At 35.3% G+C, this 17,928-nt stretch overlaps 1 protein-coding gene across 1 annotated transcript in view; it reads right to left on the bottom strand.

Annotated features, from left to right (window-relative positions):
- The window catches only part of COL25A1 (collagen type XXV alpha 1 chain), a 446,874-nt gene that overhangs the window by 20,338 nt on the left and 408,608 nt on the right, over nt 1-17,928 (bottom strand). The window contains exons 23-30 of the mRNA XM_077882265.1: nt 15,879-15,902; nt 15,233-15,277; nt 11,647-11,691; nt 8,845-8,925; nt 7,909-7,971; nt 7,222-7,272; nt 4,925-4,951; nt 1,768-1,848 (exon numbers count right to left, since the gene is read on the bottom strand). Of these exons, the coding sequence (XP_077738391.1) occupies nt 1,768-1,848; nt 4,925-4,951; nt 7,222-7,272; nt 7,909-7,971; nt 8,845-8,925; nt 11,647-11,691; nt 15,233-15,277; nt 15,879-15,902 (417 nt within the window). The remainder of the gene's footprint in view (nt 1-1,767; nt 1,849-4,924; nt 4,952-7,221; nt 7,273-7,908; nt 7,972-8,844; nt 8,926-11,646; nt 11,692-15,232; nt 15,278-15,878; nt 15,903-17,928) is intronic.

Genomic DNA, 17,928 nt, shown 5'->3' on the forward strand with positions numbered 1-17,928 from the left:
AGGATTATGTTCCAATTTTATGCTTCAGATATAGGTAATAATAAAAAATGGAAGAAAAAAATCTATTCCAGCTGCAAACTCTACCAATAATGCTATACCATATATACTTGGTATTTTTAGTTTTTTATTTTACAATTTCTTCTGTATAGTTCTATTATGAGTCAGACTATAATTGTAAAATGCATCTTTTAGTTATGATTAAAATTTTTAAAAATCTGTGTTGTTGTTTAATGCTACCATATGTAGATATTGCATAGAAGTTATCACTAGCCCAAAAATTTGAAATTAAGGCAAACTTTAAAGAAATCAGATTGAAGGTTTAATAAAACAGAAATCTGAGCTTTCTTTTTGCCTTTTGATACTCTATTCAGTCACCAATATTATGATATTTAAAAACAAATAGGGAAATGGTAAAATTTTGTACTGATAGTGTAACATTATATTTACATGAATGTGAATTAATGACCCGCATATGTTATAGAGGTTTTGTGCCTATAGTCCATTGTTCTAATTGGTGTGATTTAACCTATCCTCTAACACAAAGCTTGTATCATTCATTCAAAAAATGAATGAACAGTAAACTTAGTATGTGCCTGACCTATGTAAGGCACTGGCTTTTTTTTTTTTTTTTTTACATACAAACTTTGGATTTTTATTGAAATCTTGTGTTAGGTATCAAACAAAATCTGCTTTCTCCAGATAAAAATATTCTCTCAGATGTCTCCAGATAACTGCTAAGTCTAAGTTGGTCCTTTAATGTCTCATTTAATTTTTGAAATGTATATGAACATTTCATGTTCATATATATTCAGGATGTTCCCAAAAGAATTTTTATTGTGTAAAGGATCGTACATGACGACCTCTACCACTGCTTCCACTAACAAACTTTCCTCTTGAGCCTCCACTGCTATCAAGTAGAATACTTTAGAGCTTAGAGTACCAACATTTTTTAATATGTTAAAATATGTGTATAAACTAGTTTCTACCAATTCTGTGTCTTATTTTAAAAATGTAATCTATAATGTTTACTTTTATCTGCATTCACTGAATAGTCAGCATGTTAAAACCTTGAAACTAAAACCTCATATTTAACAATGATTTTTAAAAATCTCTTTATTGTGGAAAGAAGATAGGCATAAAGTGCATGGAATATGAAAATTCCCTTTTCATTAAAAATAAAAATCTCCAAAAAAATCTTGAAACAACTTCAGAATACTTCTATACTGTCCACTGTTGCCCAAAGAACCAGGGCATTTTCAAAACAAATAACACAAAACATTTAGACCATGAAATGATTGATTAATGTAAGGAGCCACAGCACTGACCTCACGCCATCAGCAATGGCCAATTGCATACCTGCCACCCAACAGAGGGCCACAATTTTTGGTATCAAAGGAGAAAAATAAAATTAAGGGAGGATTTTGAACTGCGCTAAATTATGAAAACGTATGGGAGAAACTATGACATAATCAGCATAATGCTTTTTTAAAGGGCAGGGCGATGGGAGAAGAATCATCAGCCTTTGAAGAAGAAGGTTGGCATGTATGTAATTGAATGACAGGACGTTTAGAGCATCATTTGTCATGGGGTCTTCCTCTGACACAAGAGCAGGCATCAAACAACACTGGGCTGATCTCTGCTCTAATATGTTTTCCAATTACAGAAGTCTCAAATGTAAGATAGTCACTGAGCAAACCAGAGTTGTTACTTAGGGTAAAAAAGGAAAGTCTGAGATTTGCACTGAAATGGAAAGTTTTCTTTACTTACTGGAAGACCAAGGGGTCCTCTGTCACCCTTTTGACCTGGTTCACCCTTCAATCCTTTAACACCATTTAACCCTGGTTCACCCTAAATGCAAAAGCAAATGCCAATTTTGGTTGCTATCATGGGTGTTTCAACTGTGAGAGAAGAGAGCCAGTCTCTGAAATGGTTGCAGATTCCAGTTCTAGGTAACAGCAGAGTCAGGCTAGACTTGTCTTGCATCCGTTCAAAATTCATTTCAGACATTTCTAAAAATTAATAACCTGAAATTGACAAATAACATTCTAGGAAGCAAAACTCCCGAGAAAGTGTACTCTTTACAATTGAAATGCATATGCTTGAGTTCCAGTTTTTCAGTTCTACCTCAGAGAAAATGGTGTTATTCTACCTTGTTCTCGCCAAGCAAATCAAAGACAGAGTGGAGGATGCTGAAGGAGTTTCAGTACGAAAAACCCACTCTGCTGGAATGAAAAACTGGAATATGCAGGACAGTGTTATATACAGATATCTTAAGCCTTTAAGCATTTTGCCCTGGGGAATGAGCTAAAAATGTAGCAGCTGATGTTTGAAGTAGTGCCATTTAGTGAGTCCACATTTACTGACGTTGCCAAGTCAGATCCCTACATGGATTAATCCACAGAATAGACAACTAATTGCAAAAGAGAATATGAAGACCACAGTGCTTAAATGTAGTTTTACTAACTGTCCGTCTGTCCAATGTCAGAATAAAGAAGGCTGGAATTTAACCTCAAGTGACATTACAGAAGTCATGGTAAGTAATAAATTCTCTTGACCCTGATCCTTAAAAAATCTAAGAATAAGCAGTACCATGTTAGAAGTAAAGAGTTCTATTTTCTATCAGCAGCAGCATGTTAGAAATAAAGAGTTCTGACCTGCTCCCTGTTCACTTTTCAATTTTTAAGTAAACGCATTAATTTCATCACAAAAATCTGGAAAGATTTGTGAAAGGAAGATGCAGTCTCAAATCCCCTATAGAGTCTCACTGGTTAGAAGTGAGAGTGGGGAGAGCATGTGCTTACATGGCAGGAGGGATTATTAACCTGGGCAGTATTTTCCCCATTTATCTGATTAATGAAAGTCAGTGTGATGTTTGTTAAACATAGAGTTCAGGGCCCCACTTAGCGTTTGAACTTCCAAAGGGGTCACAAAATAATGAACACACTGGCACGACCTAGGGGGTTATGGGGATTCTGAAGATAGGATGTTTGTAGTGCTGCCTCTATAGGAAGTCCAAATGTGCTGTGGTTGGTAAAGTGTGATCCTGGGAATGTCAACAGGGCTAAAGTCAATGTGAAGTTAAGGCCAAGGCTCAGTAGTCAGCTTTAATTAACTGGTCTGGTCTCAACTTGAGAATAATGCCTTTGCATGTGTGTGGACTTTTGGCTAGAGGTCTTGAGATGATTTATAGGCAGAGCTGCCTTGGTAGGCCGTGAAATTCTGTGGTAAGGAATCATACACTAACATGAATGGACATTAACTGAGAAGGTGAATTTATAAACAATTGAATGTAATGGCAAAAAGACCAAATTTCAACCCTGGACCTAAGTTCTAGTCCCAGATCAGTCATTTAATTAGCAATGGAACTCAGAGCAAATAATCTAAATTTCATAGGCCTGTAGCTTATCATCTATACAATCAAGGAATGAGCACAGGTAATCTATTGAGATCTTTTCAACTTTAGAATTTTCTGAAATCTGTGATTTAAGTGGTGCCTTGAAATCTAAGGAGAAGCCTAGAGTAGGAACTACCCATTTAGTAAGGAGTGGGAAAAGAGGTTAGATAAGTAACCCAGAGAGGTTAAATAACTACCAAGACCACAAAGCTGATAGATGGGCTCTCTATTCTGATGCCAGAAAAATGCCCTTACTCCAAACTATAGTCCATACTTCTGAGACACTGTCATTCACTGGCCTTACCAGGAGATAGGGTGTTCTAAGAATAAAAAGGCATAAACTCTTCCCATTCTTGGGTGAGTCACCTGCCTGACCCCAAAAATGAAACTTAGGTTTCTGTACTCCTAAAGCTGGGTGGGCAGGGGGAGCCCCTACAGGAGAGGGTGGGCTGCCTCTAAGGTTTCTGATTTCTAGCTCTTGCATTTATGTGTTCCCCTATCCCTCACCATTTAAATGCACCAACTCACTACTGAGGAGCTTTCAAGAGTGCTTGAACCTTCTCTCATGCATTTTTCTCTTGAATTCTTAAATTCATGACAAAGCATCAAATCACAAGATAACAACTGACATTTACTGGGTGTTTTTCGACAACTGCAGCAGATATTTTGCTAAGTAGCTTATAAATATACCTCATTAAATTATCACAACCATAGGAGGTAAGTTGTCTAGTTGAGTAAGCAAAGCATCAGAGTGGGTAAATAGTCTGCCCAAGGTGACACAGCCTGTCAGTAACAAAGCTGAGATTAGAACATAGGTACTCATTACATATGCTCCCTGGAAGAAGGAGCCTTTCTTTCAGGGCTCATTTTAATCCTCCAAAATGTCCTCTTGGTCTACACAAAAGCAAAGAATAGGTACAAACCATCTTTACAATATAAGCTGCACTAATTCTGACAAGGAGAGATATTCTCTATTGTTCTCTTGTTAATCCAGAATATAGAATACACGTAAGTGATGTAATCTTCTCTTCCCTATAGCACACCTGATACACCCTACCTCATTCTGGGGTGGGGGGGGAGTACAAAATTAAGATATTGGGTAGTTAAAGCATTTTAAAGCATTTAGATGCAGTACTGCTATATGACAAACAAGGAGTATCAGTAACATCTAAATCTGCAACTAACGATACATAGTAAAAAAGAGCATCTGGACTAGTCTGAACTGAGAATCTCATCAGATTGACTTCTAAATGGTTGATTTTGAGTATATTATGATTAGTAGCTTAAAAAACTTACATAGTGTCATGGAAAAGGCAAAATGAGGAATAATTCATCTCCAGGTGATATCACTTAAATTTGTTGTAAGTCATTCTGTGTTGTGAGATTTAAACATCTGGATACTTAAAGGCTTAAAGATTATCAACATTACTTGACAGATAAATAAGACAGGACAGACATGCTTCCGTTATGCTTCTCCATGATTAACAAGGAAACAGAAATCAAATAATCAAGGGATTTTTTTTGGATTACCTTTGGTCCAGGAAGTCCATGGGGTCCCTGAAAATGAAAAACACAGATTTTAATTAAGAATTGATTCACTATTACCTAGAAGAAGTGATTATTATAGAGAGTAATCGAAGAGATGTGAAACAAGAATTTTCCTGTTTGAGCTATAGCTACAGGCAGGCCAGTGGCTGTTAATACCTAGTGAAAGTTCCTTCGAGCTCTTGGTTTGTTCTGTAATTGGAAATTCATTAACAGCAATTCTTTCTGCTAAATTCCTGTGAGAAGGAGGGAGAAATCTGCCAGGGTTATATAAGAGAAAAAATGTTAAAAGTACTGTGAACCCACACTACTCCTATTTCTCAGATCCATATTTTTATAAAATCTAGGTGGAATATGTGAAACACGTTATAAGGTTAAATGGAATAGAAGTCTTAAAACACAGAAATTTGCCAGATAAAAGTCCCAGACTTTAAGTACTAATGAAGAGGAAACCTTTTGCATTATTAAGTCCTCTAGACCCAAGAGGAATCTAAAGAAGGAAATGAGGAAAGGACGGTCAAGTTTGGAATGCTGTTGCAATTTAATTAATTAAATTAATTTATAACTAAGGAAAGGATTCTAATACAGGAACACTAAGCATTATTGGTTAGAATGCATTTGTTCTTACAACAATGAATTCTTCAAGGCTCTCATAACAGTTGTTTATCAATGGAAAGAAGTTATAATGTATACATGAATAAGGCTTTTCTCCTGTATTTTGTGGAAAATCTAACTAAAGAGACTAATTAGCCAAACTAAATTACCTAAAGTTTACTGTGGATTGCTTTAAACTTTTTTCAGGTGATTTAAATGAACTCTTTGGAGAAAGGAGTATTTAAATACCTAACAGCAAAATCATACAACAGTACAAAAAAGTTATTTATCAAGCAATATACAGATATTTGTTACATGTATCTACATTGGAATAATATTTTCTCTTTAGATAAGTGGTGGGTAAAGATTTTCAGGAAATGGCTGTTACTTTATCAAATAGTCTTATTTTAGTAATAAAAGATCCCTTTAACAAATTAATTTCATATGAACAGGATATAGCATTTTAAAATTTAATCTTTTAACTTAAAGTGGAGGGTGTATTAAAAAGCCCAAAGTATGCCATTTGCTTAATTCTTTTTTTTTTTTGAAGATTTTATTTATTTATTCATGAGAGACACACACACAGAGCGAGAGAGAGAGAGAGAGAGAGAGAGAGAGAGAGGCAGAGACATAGGCAGAGAGAAGCAGGCTCCGTGCAGGGAGCCCGACATGTTACTTGATCCTGGGACTCCAGGATTATGCCCTGGACCGAAAGCAGGCACCCAACCACTGACCCACCCAGGCGTCCCACCATTTGCTTAATTCTTAATGAACTGTTTAGTTTTAAGAAAATAAGGTTAATTATAACTGTTTCATGAAATGAAATAGAAATGGCAGTTCATAAGAAATAGATGATTGGGTCTAGAGCTCTGCTTTGTGGCTTAGATCATTCTAGTGAAGCTCTTTTTTAGAACACAATAGGAGGAAAGAGTGACTCACAGTTTTTTTAATCTGCGTGACTGAAGACATGAGGTTTATTTAGACACCTTAGAGATAAATGAGACCTTAGAGGCTGCCTGACTTGTCTGTGCTTCAAAGGCTTTTGAGGCACTCCACCTTCTAAGCTCTAGCCTTAACACTAGTGCTATTAGGTGGACATTTTGAGAATTACACTGGTTTAATGGCTGCCTTCCTCACCAGAAATGAGTTTTGTGAGGGTATGCCCATTGACTCTATTGGTCACTAAGGGATACTTGTGGTGTATACTGGGTCCACCAGAGTACTGTAAAGGTGAAAAGAAAAGGAAGCAACACTATATATGTCATCTGTGGAAGTGAGCTTCAATTCTTATCATCTTATTTTATAAATGTTCCTATTAAACATCTCATTAAAGGATCTCAAAGTTGGTTAGATACCTTCATTAATGGCTACAATTATTAATTTTGTTATGCTATTAATGGCCTAAACAGTGTTTGGTTAAAATGATTTTTTGATGTTCATACTATAGATTGTCAAATCTATCTTCAACTCTCCTATCACAAGACTACTCTATCTCTTTTCAAGAGATGTGTTTGAGGGAATGAAAGACAATATAAAGTCAGTATATCTCAAAGCACCTCGTATTTTCTGTCCATTCCACAGAGAGTAGCACAAAATACAAACTGGCTATTTTGAGGGATGTGTACATGTTTTTTCTAGTAGCATGCTTGTAAATAAATGATTACATGTTGTAGAGAAGAAAGGCTTACCATGGGGCCTGGTGGGCCATGGGGGCCTGGTGGGCCTGGTGGGCCTATGATCTGTATGTCCAAAACATAAACATGGATTTGGTTACTTCATTTAGATAAGGCGGTTTGGCTTGAATCTTGTGCTGGGGTTCTGCTAAGGCCATTAATAGCTGTAGAGGCAGAAGGATACTAAAAGAAGTGATGCATTTGGTCCTTTACATTAAGAAATTCCTTTATGAGAATTAAAAAAAAAAAAAGAACTTAAAAATACAGTTGTTTTTACAAAAGCCAGAATAAATTTAAAGTACATTAAAAGAAAAGAGAGCAAATGATTACCAAGAAATGCTATAATAGCACAATCACTATTAAACTCTCAAATTATTTCACCTAGTAGAAACAGGGTTTGGGAGAAAAAAAAAGGTATGTTTTGTATTCACAAAGCTCTACCCAAAAGTTTTATGGGAAAACCACTGATTTTTCTCCTTAGGATAAGGGAGTCCCCTAAAAAACTGCTTACCTCAGACCTCTGAGATACTCTCTCTCTCATTGTACAAGGCTGACAGACATTTCCTCTACAGTTTGACACACTAAGAGGTTCACAGTCTTTCTACTGTTGATAAGCCATCTGGCACAGGTTGAACTGGGTAAATAATAGGCCTGCTTCAGAGTTCTTTAGGAACCATGGAAGTTCAGCCATCATGGACTTACAGAAGGACCCTGAGGACCTGGCAACCCGGAGTCTCCTTTTTCTCCTTTCATTCCATTGGCACCCTACAAATAACCAGTAAGAATTGAGCTGGTAAAGTTGTTTCCAAAATGTAAGAAACAATTGAATTTTATCCCCAAACCCAACATTCTTTTGAAATTTTTATAATATTATGCACATGATATACAAAAGAAGGATTTATCCCCTTGCATTTTAGTCTCAAACAGCAAGCTTCTCTAAATCTCTAGGATTATGGGTGATATGTGAAATAAAATATAAAGTAAATAAAAACTAGGTTAGGCTTGATTGGTTAAACTTACACATTGTTAAACATGTCAGATTATAAATGTTATATTTTTTATGGTGGTGCTTACTTTAATAGCAAAGGTCAGTCTTTTAACTTAGTTTTCATTGACATTTTTTTAAATACACTTCTTTGTTTTAAAACAGATCTAGGGCAGTGAAGTTTTCCACATTATTTTAATATTTTCCCTTCCAAATTCTCAGTAAAAATTATGGGGTAAAACCATTAAAACTCCATTCTATACACACAAAGAGAGTACTTTCAAAAGTAACTTGTTTTTAAATTGTATATTTTGTAGTTTGTTAATTTTTTTTATTATGGTTTATTTAAAGATGACCAGTTACCATCATCTTATGCATACCAAATTAAAGCGATCAACCATATTTATTTTACTATCTGCTGATGGGAATAATTCAGGAAAACATGAAGGTTTATTTTAGAATTCATTTGGTTAGATGCTTTAAAACTTGTTTTAGTTAGTGGCCCACTTGGAAAGATTAGCCAACAATACTTCAAATATTTAAAAATAAAAATATTAAATGAATCACTAGATGAGACTGCTGCTAATCATGTAACTCTTTTCTGATTATTTAATTTATCTTAATATGAACACAACCTAAAAGTATACACATACCGGTAATCCAGGAAGTCCGATTCCTCCTTTTTCACCTGGCATGCCTGGGTCCCCCATATCTCCTTTTGAGCCTTTAAGTCCCTACAAATGATATGGTTTGCATGTAAAAATCATACTGACCTTTGATAGTAACATTTTAGGGAAAACAGAATTACAGATCAATTTTGCAGTGGATGATCCTATGCTGAGATGATTCTGATTTTCACTATTAGGTAGAGTTATTTATTATAGAAACCTTCTACATCGAATCAATACTATTTCTCATGTAATAAAAGTGGTTAAATTCTATTGCTTAGGTCACTTAGGTATGAAAATCATGAACTTAAGTGTTAACATAATTTCTCCAGATTCTGTATTTTTACCTGGCAGCTAATTTGAAACCACTGGTCCTGAAAACAGTTTAAGTAATTGAATTCTCAGCAGTACAATATACATTCTGAACCTGGAAATGTTACTTAAACAAAAGTTCAAATAAATTCCTCCCATCTCTATTCACGATACACCCTCACCACTCTTAAAACCAGCCGGAAGTTCCAGTCACCATCAGTTTCAATAGTTCAATATATAGAAAGGTAAATAATATGGACACCAATCATTAGTTACTGAGTCATTAGGCACCAGTGTCAGTTAAGCTCAGAAATACTTCAATTTTTCCACAGTGTTATTTTATTCTCACGACATCCCTATGAGGTGATCTATGATGTTATTTTTATGCTCTAATGGTGAGGAAATAGATACATGTATATTTTGAATGCTAACAAATCTGAATTTTATAATAATAATAATAATAATAATAATAATACTGAAGTTAATTTATAGTGTTAAGCATTTTCATCCAAGCGGTTTCACTATCATACAACCGGATGGCCCATTCTTGAGCAGAGATAATCATAGTTCTGATAGTAAGGAATCCCCTGGTTGTACAAACTTGTTCATCTTTTCCATACTACAAACTACTTAAGGACAGGAACCTTTCTCTTCTTTACTTATACCTATAGCACTTAGTTCAGAATCACTCGCTAGGTGCGTGGGTAGTAGGTAGGTAGGTGCCTCAATGGGTAGATGGCTCTTACTGGTTAATCAGCCCCTGGGTGGTTTTAGGAATCTAGTGTTGAAGAGCAGCAGGATACCCAATCTCTACTATTGGACTTAGTAGCAGACGAAGACCTTGTAAAGCCTATAGGAAAAAATCCAGCTATTGTATATGTAGGGACTATGTAGTATGTCATTATGCATGTCAAATTAATTATTTTTAATGATGAACATTCAGAAAGGTAATACAATCAGAATTTCTAAAAAGATTTATTTACTTATTTTTAGAGAGAGAAAGTGAGAATACAAGCAAGAGGGGCAAAGGGGGAGGGAGAGGGAATCCCAAGCAGACTCCCCACCGAGCATCATGCCCAACGCAGCACTCTATCCCACGACTCTGAGACCATGGCCTGAGCCGAAACCAAGAGTTGGATGCTTAACCGGCTATGCTACCCAGGCACCCCAATACAACCAGATTTTTAAATTCTAATATTCTCTGATTAATAATAGCAAAACAGCTATAGTTTCTTTCTTTTTTAATTATCACATTTATTTGATGTAACATATTATGATTTCAACATACAATTATGATATTAAAATAACTCTTCTCTTAATTTTATTATCTAATACTATCTCCTGAGGAGCATATTTTGCTGTCTCAATGATCCTCTTGATTTCTTATGATCTTCTTGATTTTAGCCATTTTTTTTTATTTTAGCCATTTCTTGAGTAAATAATGGAAGCCTATATCTACAGCAAATATCTTGAAGCTAATCATTGTGATTTGACTCTGAATTCCAAATAGTATCTACATGGTCTTAGATTCTGTTTTGGCCAGAGGTAAACCACATCTTATAGACCAAAACCATCCCAGGGATTATTTTTGCGTAGGCTGAGAACTGAAAAAATTTTTTAATAGATGTTCAGATAAAAAAAAAAAAGTCACAAAGATTGTATGTGACCTGCAAAGCCTAAAACATTTACTATTTGGTGCTTTATAGAAAGTTTGCCAACCTCTTTTTTAAGGGAAACCCTTGTAGATACTGCCATATTCTGTGAAGATACAGATGCCTCACTTGTTTCTGTATTTCCTAATGATCTTAAAACTTAGGTGTAATCTTTATGTGGGAAAAAAATCTTTTCAAAAATTACATATGTAATAATATATAATTTTGTGGAAACTTTGGTCAACTGATTTTAATCTTGAATTATTTGTATTCACTGACAAAACTTAGCTTATTCTTACTAAATTGGTAATAATCTTGTAAGTCTAATAAAAATTTGCTGAGGTGTCACAAATTGTGTAGATTGATAAGGAGTAATGGGACAAAACTAAAATGTCATATTGCTTGTATGTTTCTGCAAAGAAAACTAATGTCTAACTTTTTTTTTTAAGATTTTATTTATTTATTCATAGAGACCCACGGGGTGGGGGGGAGGAGAGAGAGGCAGAGGGAGAAGCAGGCCCCATGCAGGGAGCCTGACATGGGACTTGATCCTGGGTCTCCAGGATCACACCCCAGGCTGCAGGCGGCGGTAAACTGCTGCGCCACCGGGGCTGCCCCCCCTTTAAAAAAAACAAAAACCAAAAACTAATGTCTAATTTAAAATCAGTTGCTTTTTAGAGTTAATGTAGTCTCTACAACAGATGGTAAAAAAAGAGAGAGGATATTATATATCAACACTCCTGTCATTTTGGCTCTAAATCTATATTAAAAGTGGTGATTAATTATGATGCTTTAAATGACAATATGTATCTTTGAAAATTACCTGCTCTCCATCAACTCCTGGGATTCCTGGAGATCCTGGCTCTCCCTGTTAAGGTAAAAAGTGATGGTTTGCCTCCATTTATCATTGGTAAATAAAAGTCATGTTAGTTGATGACAGTGCAATTTGATTTTCAGCAAATGCATCATAATCCAAGAAGGGTTTGTTACATCATACACATATCAAAACTAAGTGAAATAACATTTTTGAAGATTATATACAACAATACTTATATGTAGCTAAGATCCAAGTTTTTATTTTTGCCCCAAGTGAGGTATAGGCTAATGGAAAAACTGGTGAAAGAAAACTGATAAATATCATTTGGTGGCTGACCATATCCTACAACAACAACCTATATGCCTTACTTAATTTTTTTCTCCTTAAAAAAATCTGTATTTCTCTTTATTTTCCAACTTGAGAAAAAAGCAAAAACATGACAGTTGACTTAAGAACAGAATGCAAAGCCCTACAAGTTTACAATATTTTAACTGGTACTATTTGAGCAGTGGATACAGATTCATGACTGTGAATGTGCTATTTCCAGAAAGAATCAATCAGATATCTTAATCCACATAACCCATAAAATTACTTTTGGATCAATTGTATTATGATAGCGATGAACTAAAGTTTACTACTATTCACATTATGATTTATTAGAAAACTTGACAAACCCCAAATGTATTTTTTTTCTTAACTGAAGATATTAAAAACAAATGTAAGCAACATGCTAGATATTTATTCAAACAACAAACGTCTAGTCACTTTTCATTTGGAAAGGTACTGAACAGACAAATTCTTTGAAACACAAGATATTATTTTGTAGATCCAATTATAAATATCCCTGATTCCCACACTGTGGAAATTTTGTAAAATCAACTCTCCTGAGTGTGAGTGTCCTGCCTCACAGACAGACTTTCAAGGTAGCTGACTTGACTGTATTTTTCTAGAAAGGCTTGTTTGAGGACTGTATTTTTCTAGAAAGGCTTGTATAAACAACGATATTGAAATGGTTAGAGATCCTTTCCCCAGTAAAAATTTAAGAGCTATTGGCCACAGCATGAAATTTGAACTATCCAATGGTTAAAGAAAGCCTGACAAACAAATAAAAAAGAAAGAAAAAAAAAAAGAAAGAAAGAAAAAGCCTTTCCTTACTCTTGATTTTCTGCTCTCTGTGGTAGCAGAAAAGTTTCTTTGCCACAAACAAGTCTGCTGAGGTTGGATGCACCTGGCTAAGCCCTCATCTCATTCAGTCTGAATACTTTTCAACACTCTGGGCCCAAAAATGATTGTTTTGCTAAGCTTTTACCTTCAAAATGTGACCTATAAGTGTTTAAAAGAAAACATAACTCTTGAAGTATGATTTTATCTTTCACTCATCAAATGTAGTTTGCAAAGAGTTACTTGATGTGTAAGAAGTCAAACAATCCTTGGTCAATAAAGGAAAGAGAAACACTGATTGAATAGGTTCCTAGTCAGTTTGAGGCTGTGTGTCCCCACTGCAAATGGGTTCTATATCTGACTCAGGCTACATTTGCTGACTCTTGGTCATAGGCACATCTCACCTCAGTGATCCCAGCCTTCTCAAGGAGAGATCACAGAAAGCATGAAAGACTATACTAGCCAGCCCAAGATCTCAATCATAGGATCATTGTGTGGTGTGTGGGGTGGGGGCAGAGTGATAATACAGTGGGAAGGCTGGCAGGGGTGAGTAAGGGAGTCTGACTAACCCCATCCCACAGCCCTCGTATGACATTCATTTGGCCAGCTTCCTTTTATCTTTAGTTTCAGCTCAAAGTCATCCTTGATTCCCAAGACCGAGAATTCTTCCCAGATGCACATTCATAGCACATACTTTTCATCAAAGTACTTACTCTATTTATTAATAATTGTGTCTTTACTTGGCTATCTCCTGTTCTAATCTGTAAGCTCATTATTGAAACCCCTTTCTATATCCAGGTATCTCTGTTAGATATCAGTCTGTATCATGGAGTGGAGGCTCAAATATGACTTACTGAAGAACTAGTTAAAATGAATAGCAATTGGATTATAAAACAAAGAGGTGGGTATAGGTTTTAACCCTACATATACCCTTCATGGCTAGGTGCTTCTTCTTACCTCTTCAGGACAAAGGATGGGTACCCTTTGGAATTCTGTAAATCCCTTGGGCTTTAAAGAAGAGTAAAGTCCTAGAAGCTTTTGAGGTGTGCTTAGCACTGGGGCCAATTTTGGTTCTGGAGACTTAGTCAAGTGAGAAGAAGAGCAAGGAACTTAGATCCTAATAGATTCTACACAGAGGAAAAAGAAATCTGCAGATTTTCTTCTTGGTTGTCTAGGCCAGCTCACCAAGATATTGGAGATTAGGGATCCAGGCTCACTTGCTTACCAGGAAAAAAATTAACTGGAGCATATTTGTTTTTCATCTCTTAGGGACCAGAATGTGATAGAAAAATAGAAAGTTAGAAAATCCCAAACATTACATTAATGTTTTACATGAAATCTGTTTGAAATTAGGCTCTATATTCTAAATATATCTTCTATTGGTAAGGCCTTCAGCAACATTTTACTTTATATTCCTTTTTATAGTAGAAAAATAACTTTCTATGTGCTAGCTTTCTGTTTTTAAGTATCTTGAAAGAGAAGGGTACAGAAGCTAGCGTGAGTGTGTGTGTGTGTGTGTGTATGTGTGTGTGTGTGACAGACTAAGCAAATAAACTGCCTTAAAAGGCATCAACAAAAGATGGATTTCAAAACTACTTGAATCTCCTACAGAATTCCAATGATGAAAATCATATTTCAACACACATAGCTCAGTTCTGAAAAGCTAGAGACACTGGCTATGTGTTAATTGCTCAAATGTGGTTAACGAACTAAGTTTGACTTTGGATGGATAAAGCTAACACCACTGATAAATTTGAGATATAATCAAGTAATTCCAGGTTTCTGCTCTTCATAGTCGGTATGTTTCATTAGATAATATTTAAATGGCAGAATGTCTGAATAAATAGAATAGGATGTGCTATAAAAAATGACTCAAAAATGATTCCTCAAATTGTCATCGGCAATAACATCATGCTAAAGCTTCTCCTGTTCTTTTTATTATAAATGAATTGAAGGGAAAAATCTTTTTTAGTGTTAGAGTAAATTTTCCTTCAATCCTCTATACAAATATTTTCCTTTTTTCATACACTACAGTTAGTGTATATATGAATATATGTCAATATATAAATATATAACACATATTATATAATTATTATTTATATAAAATATCTATAATAATTATAATTTCTATAAAACTTGTTTTTCCCTCTTTCAATATTCTGTGTTTCTCAGTATCCTCCCTCTAAATTGAATGCTATTCTTATTTCTCTCCCTTCTTTCCTAATTTTCCTTTTTTTCTGATCCCTCTTCCTTTATCCCGGACCTCAATGTCTATTCTTAGCTCTCTGGAGCTGATCTATTCTTAGATCAGCAATATTGCTGATCTCTTCTCCAGCAGTTTTTAAGAATGATTTTTCAAAGATACAGATATTTAAGTTGGGATTCCCTATACCGTACAAGGTAAATGGAAACAAGCAAAATGAAGAATAACCTTTGGCCCTTGTAGTCCTTGAGGTCCAGGTGGTCCAGGGGGACCCTAAATCAAGAAAAGACAATTTTTAAAAAAGTGGTAAGTATCTGTATTACAATTTATGCTTTAAATAATAAGTATGCTATATATTTCTCTTATTTCTGTCATAGTCAAACATCCTCCAAAATTAATTTGCAACAAGGACAAATTTACATGTTATACAATTATAAAAGTGACCTACTTATATGCAAAAATATCAATACATTTAGGTAATATAACACTGAAGACGCTTTTGAGTTGATTTTATAAGATAATGCAAAACTGCTGCTGTGTCCCACATTCATCTCCTTGGGATGAGTTAGCTTACTAATATTACCTATATTTCTAGACACCCAGACTCCCCCCACCCCCAGAAAGGATTTGATTTCCCAACCACTAAAGAACAAAGCTATTATTATAAGGCCAAAGACTTTAAGAAAAGTAACAACAACTTTTTTTTGTTTTGTTTTTGGTCTTTTCTACTAAGCAAACAAATGATTTAATAATATAAGGAAGCATAAAACTAAGTATCAGACAAAAACAAGTGCTACATTAGTACCATTATTACCGGCATGCATCAACACCAAATAAAAGTCACAAACCACAGAAATCATGCAATAGGAGTTACCGTGACAGTTAAGGTGGTAATCCTCTGTTGGGAAAATGTATTGACAAAGACAGAGTTACCTATTTTGTGTGCTAAAGTACAATAATACATTTCTGAAATAATTCATTTTTTAAATATGTTTTAGCAAGCCTGATGTCTTAAAAGGGACTGACGAGATAGTGAGAACATACTATCCTATCTTTAAATGAATACAGTATAGTTGTAAAGATTTGGTGGGGCGACAGGCATCAGAACGCCATTCATCACCTGATGAAAGGTTGTTTTTTAAACTAGTTTTTGATTCTCCTTTTAAAAACTATGTATAAAGAAAACAGAAAATGTCAAGATTTTAATTCACTTTGTTAAAGAAATCTATGTAGTAAAATGGTGTATCGTAGAGGTTTGTTGGCAGGACTGTGAACCAAGAAACTGCTATTCACAAGAGTTCCATTCCAGAGCACTTCAATGAAAGAAAACAGAAATATCCAATTGTATGTATAAGTTATATTTTCTTCTTTTTAGTCTATAGCTTATTTTTTGCATTATAATTAGCTTTTTTTGGGTGCCATGGATAAAGATAGGAGTTGACATGGAATTCATCCAGTTTCTTAGTGTAAAGTACCAGAGCACTGTAACAAAGTATATTGTCAAAGTATGAATCTCCACAACATCTGGTCCTTAATCCATTAATCATTTCTGCATTAGTGTTTTCTATAAGTTTAAGTCCTATACTAAAAGTTCTTTTTGTGTGTGTGTGAGGGAGAAAGCATGTGCATGTGGGACTAGGCGAGGGGGTGGGGAGGGAAATGTGTGGGAGGGTAGGATGGAAGGTAGGGGGTTAGGAGGGACAGAAGGAGAAGGAGAGAGAGAATCTCAAGCAGCCTCCACACCTAGCATGGAGCCCCTGGTGGGGCTCAATCTCACCACCGTGAGATCATGACTTGAGCTGAAATTAAGAGTTAGTCATTCAACTAACTAAGCCACCCAGGGACCACTTGTGCTAAAAGTTCTGTAGGACCCATAACCACCAGATATTATCATAGAGGGAGCACATTTTCCATCAGCAACTCTGCTCACAGAGAAACGTTATCCAGTTAATGTAAACTTGTGAATACTAGTTCAACACCATCCCTTTGTTTGCCACTCCTCCATTCCAATTTCTGGTTGAGGTTGCTGCTATTGTTTATTATTGTTATTGTAGAAAAATAATCTTAATATTATGATTTTATTTCAAACACTTGGGTCTCTAGTGACATAGTCATATATCCTTAGATACATATGATATAGGGATCCTTAGGTGGCACAGCGGTTTGGCGCCTGCCTTTGGCCCAGGGCGTGATCCTGGAGACCCGGGATCCAATCCCGCATCGGGCTCCCGGTGCATGGAGCCTGCTTCTCCCTCTGCCTGTGTCTCTGCCTCTCTCTCTCTCTCTGTGACTATCATAAATAAAAAAAAAAGATATATATGATATATATGAATCTATATTCATAGATTATGAATGTCTACAAATTATTGATGTTTATATTCTAGGATAAAATCCATCATGGTTATTATAGCTTCACAGAAAACACAGTAGAAAAAAAGCGCACTACCAGAGCTTCTAAGACAAAGGGCAAAGTGGCCATAAACTGGGGGCAAGTTTTAAGAAAAATATCACAGCCCAGATTTTTATACTATCATATCTGTGTAACATAAGGTACCACTTAGTTTATTCTTAAGGGATTCACCTAGAGCAGGAGTCAGATTTATGGTTATGAGAAAGCTACTTCTTTACTCCTATAAGTAGGTGAGTCATTTTTAAAAAGGCTATTAGAGTATTATATAGTAGAAGTAATTTCTTCATCATTGCCTTCCAATTATATATTATATTTTTAACTACAAAGCAGAATCCTCAAACCTTAGAGGGAAGGGACTTCACAATTTGAACTCTATGAGGTTTTCCAAATGTACCATATTTGAGTTCTTTTTCCACCTGGACACAAAATTGTCTTTTTAAAAAATGTAAGGATAACAACATGTTTTATAATGAGTTGCATAATAAAGGTGTATTATTAATGGTAACTGAACTAC

Source organism: Canis aureus, chromosome 33 (assembly GCF_053574225.1).
Source record: "Canis aureus isolate CA01 chromosome 33, VMU_Caureus_v.1.0, whole genome shotgun sequence".
NCBI classification, from domain to species: Eukaryota; Metazoa; Chordata; class Mammalia; order Carnivora; family Canidae; genus Canis; species Canis aureus.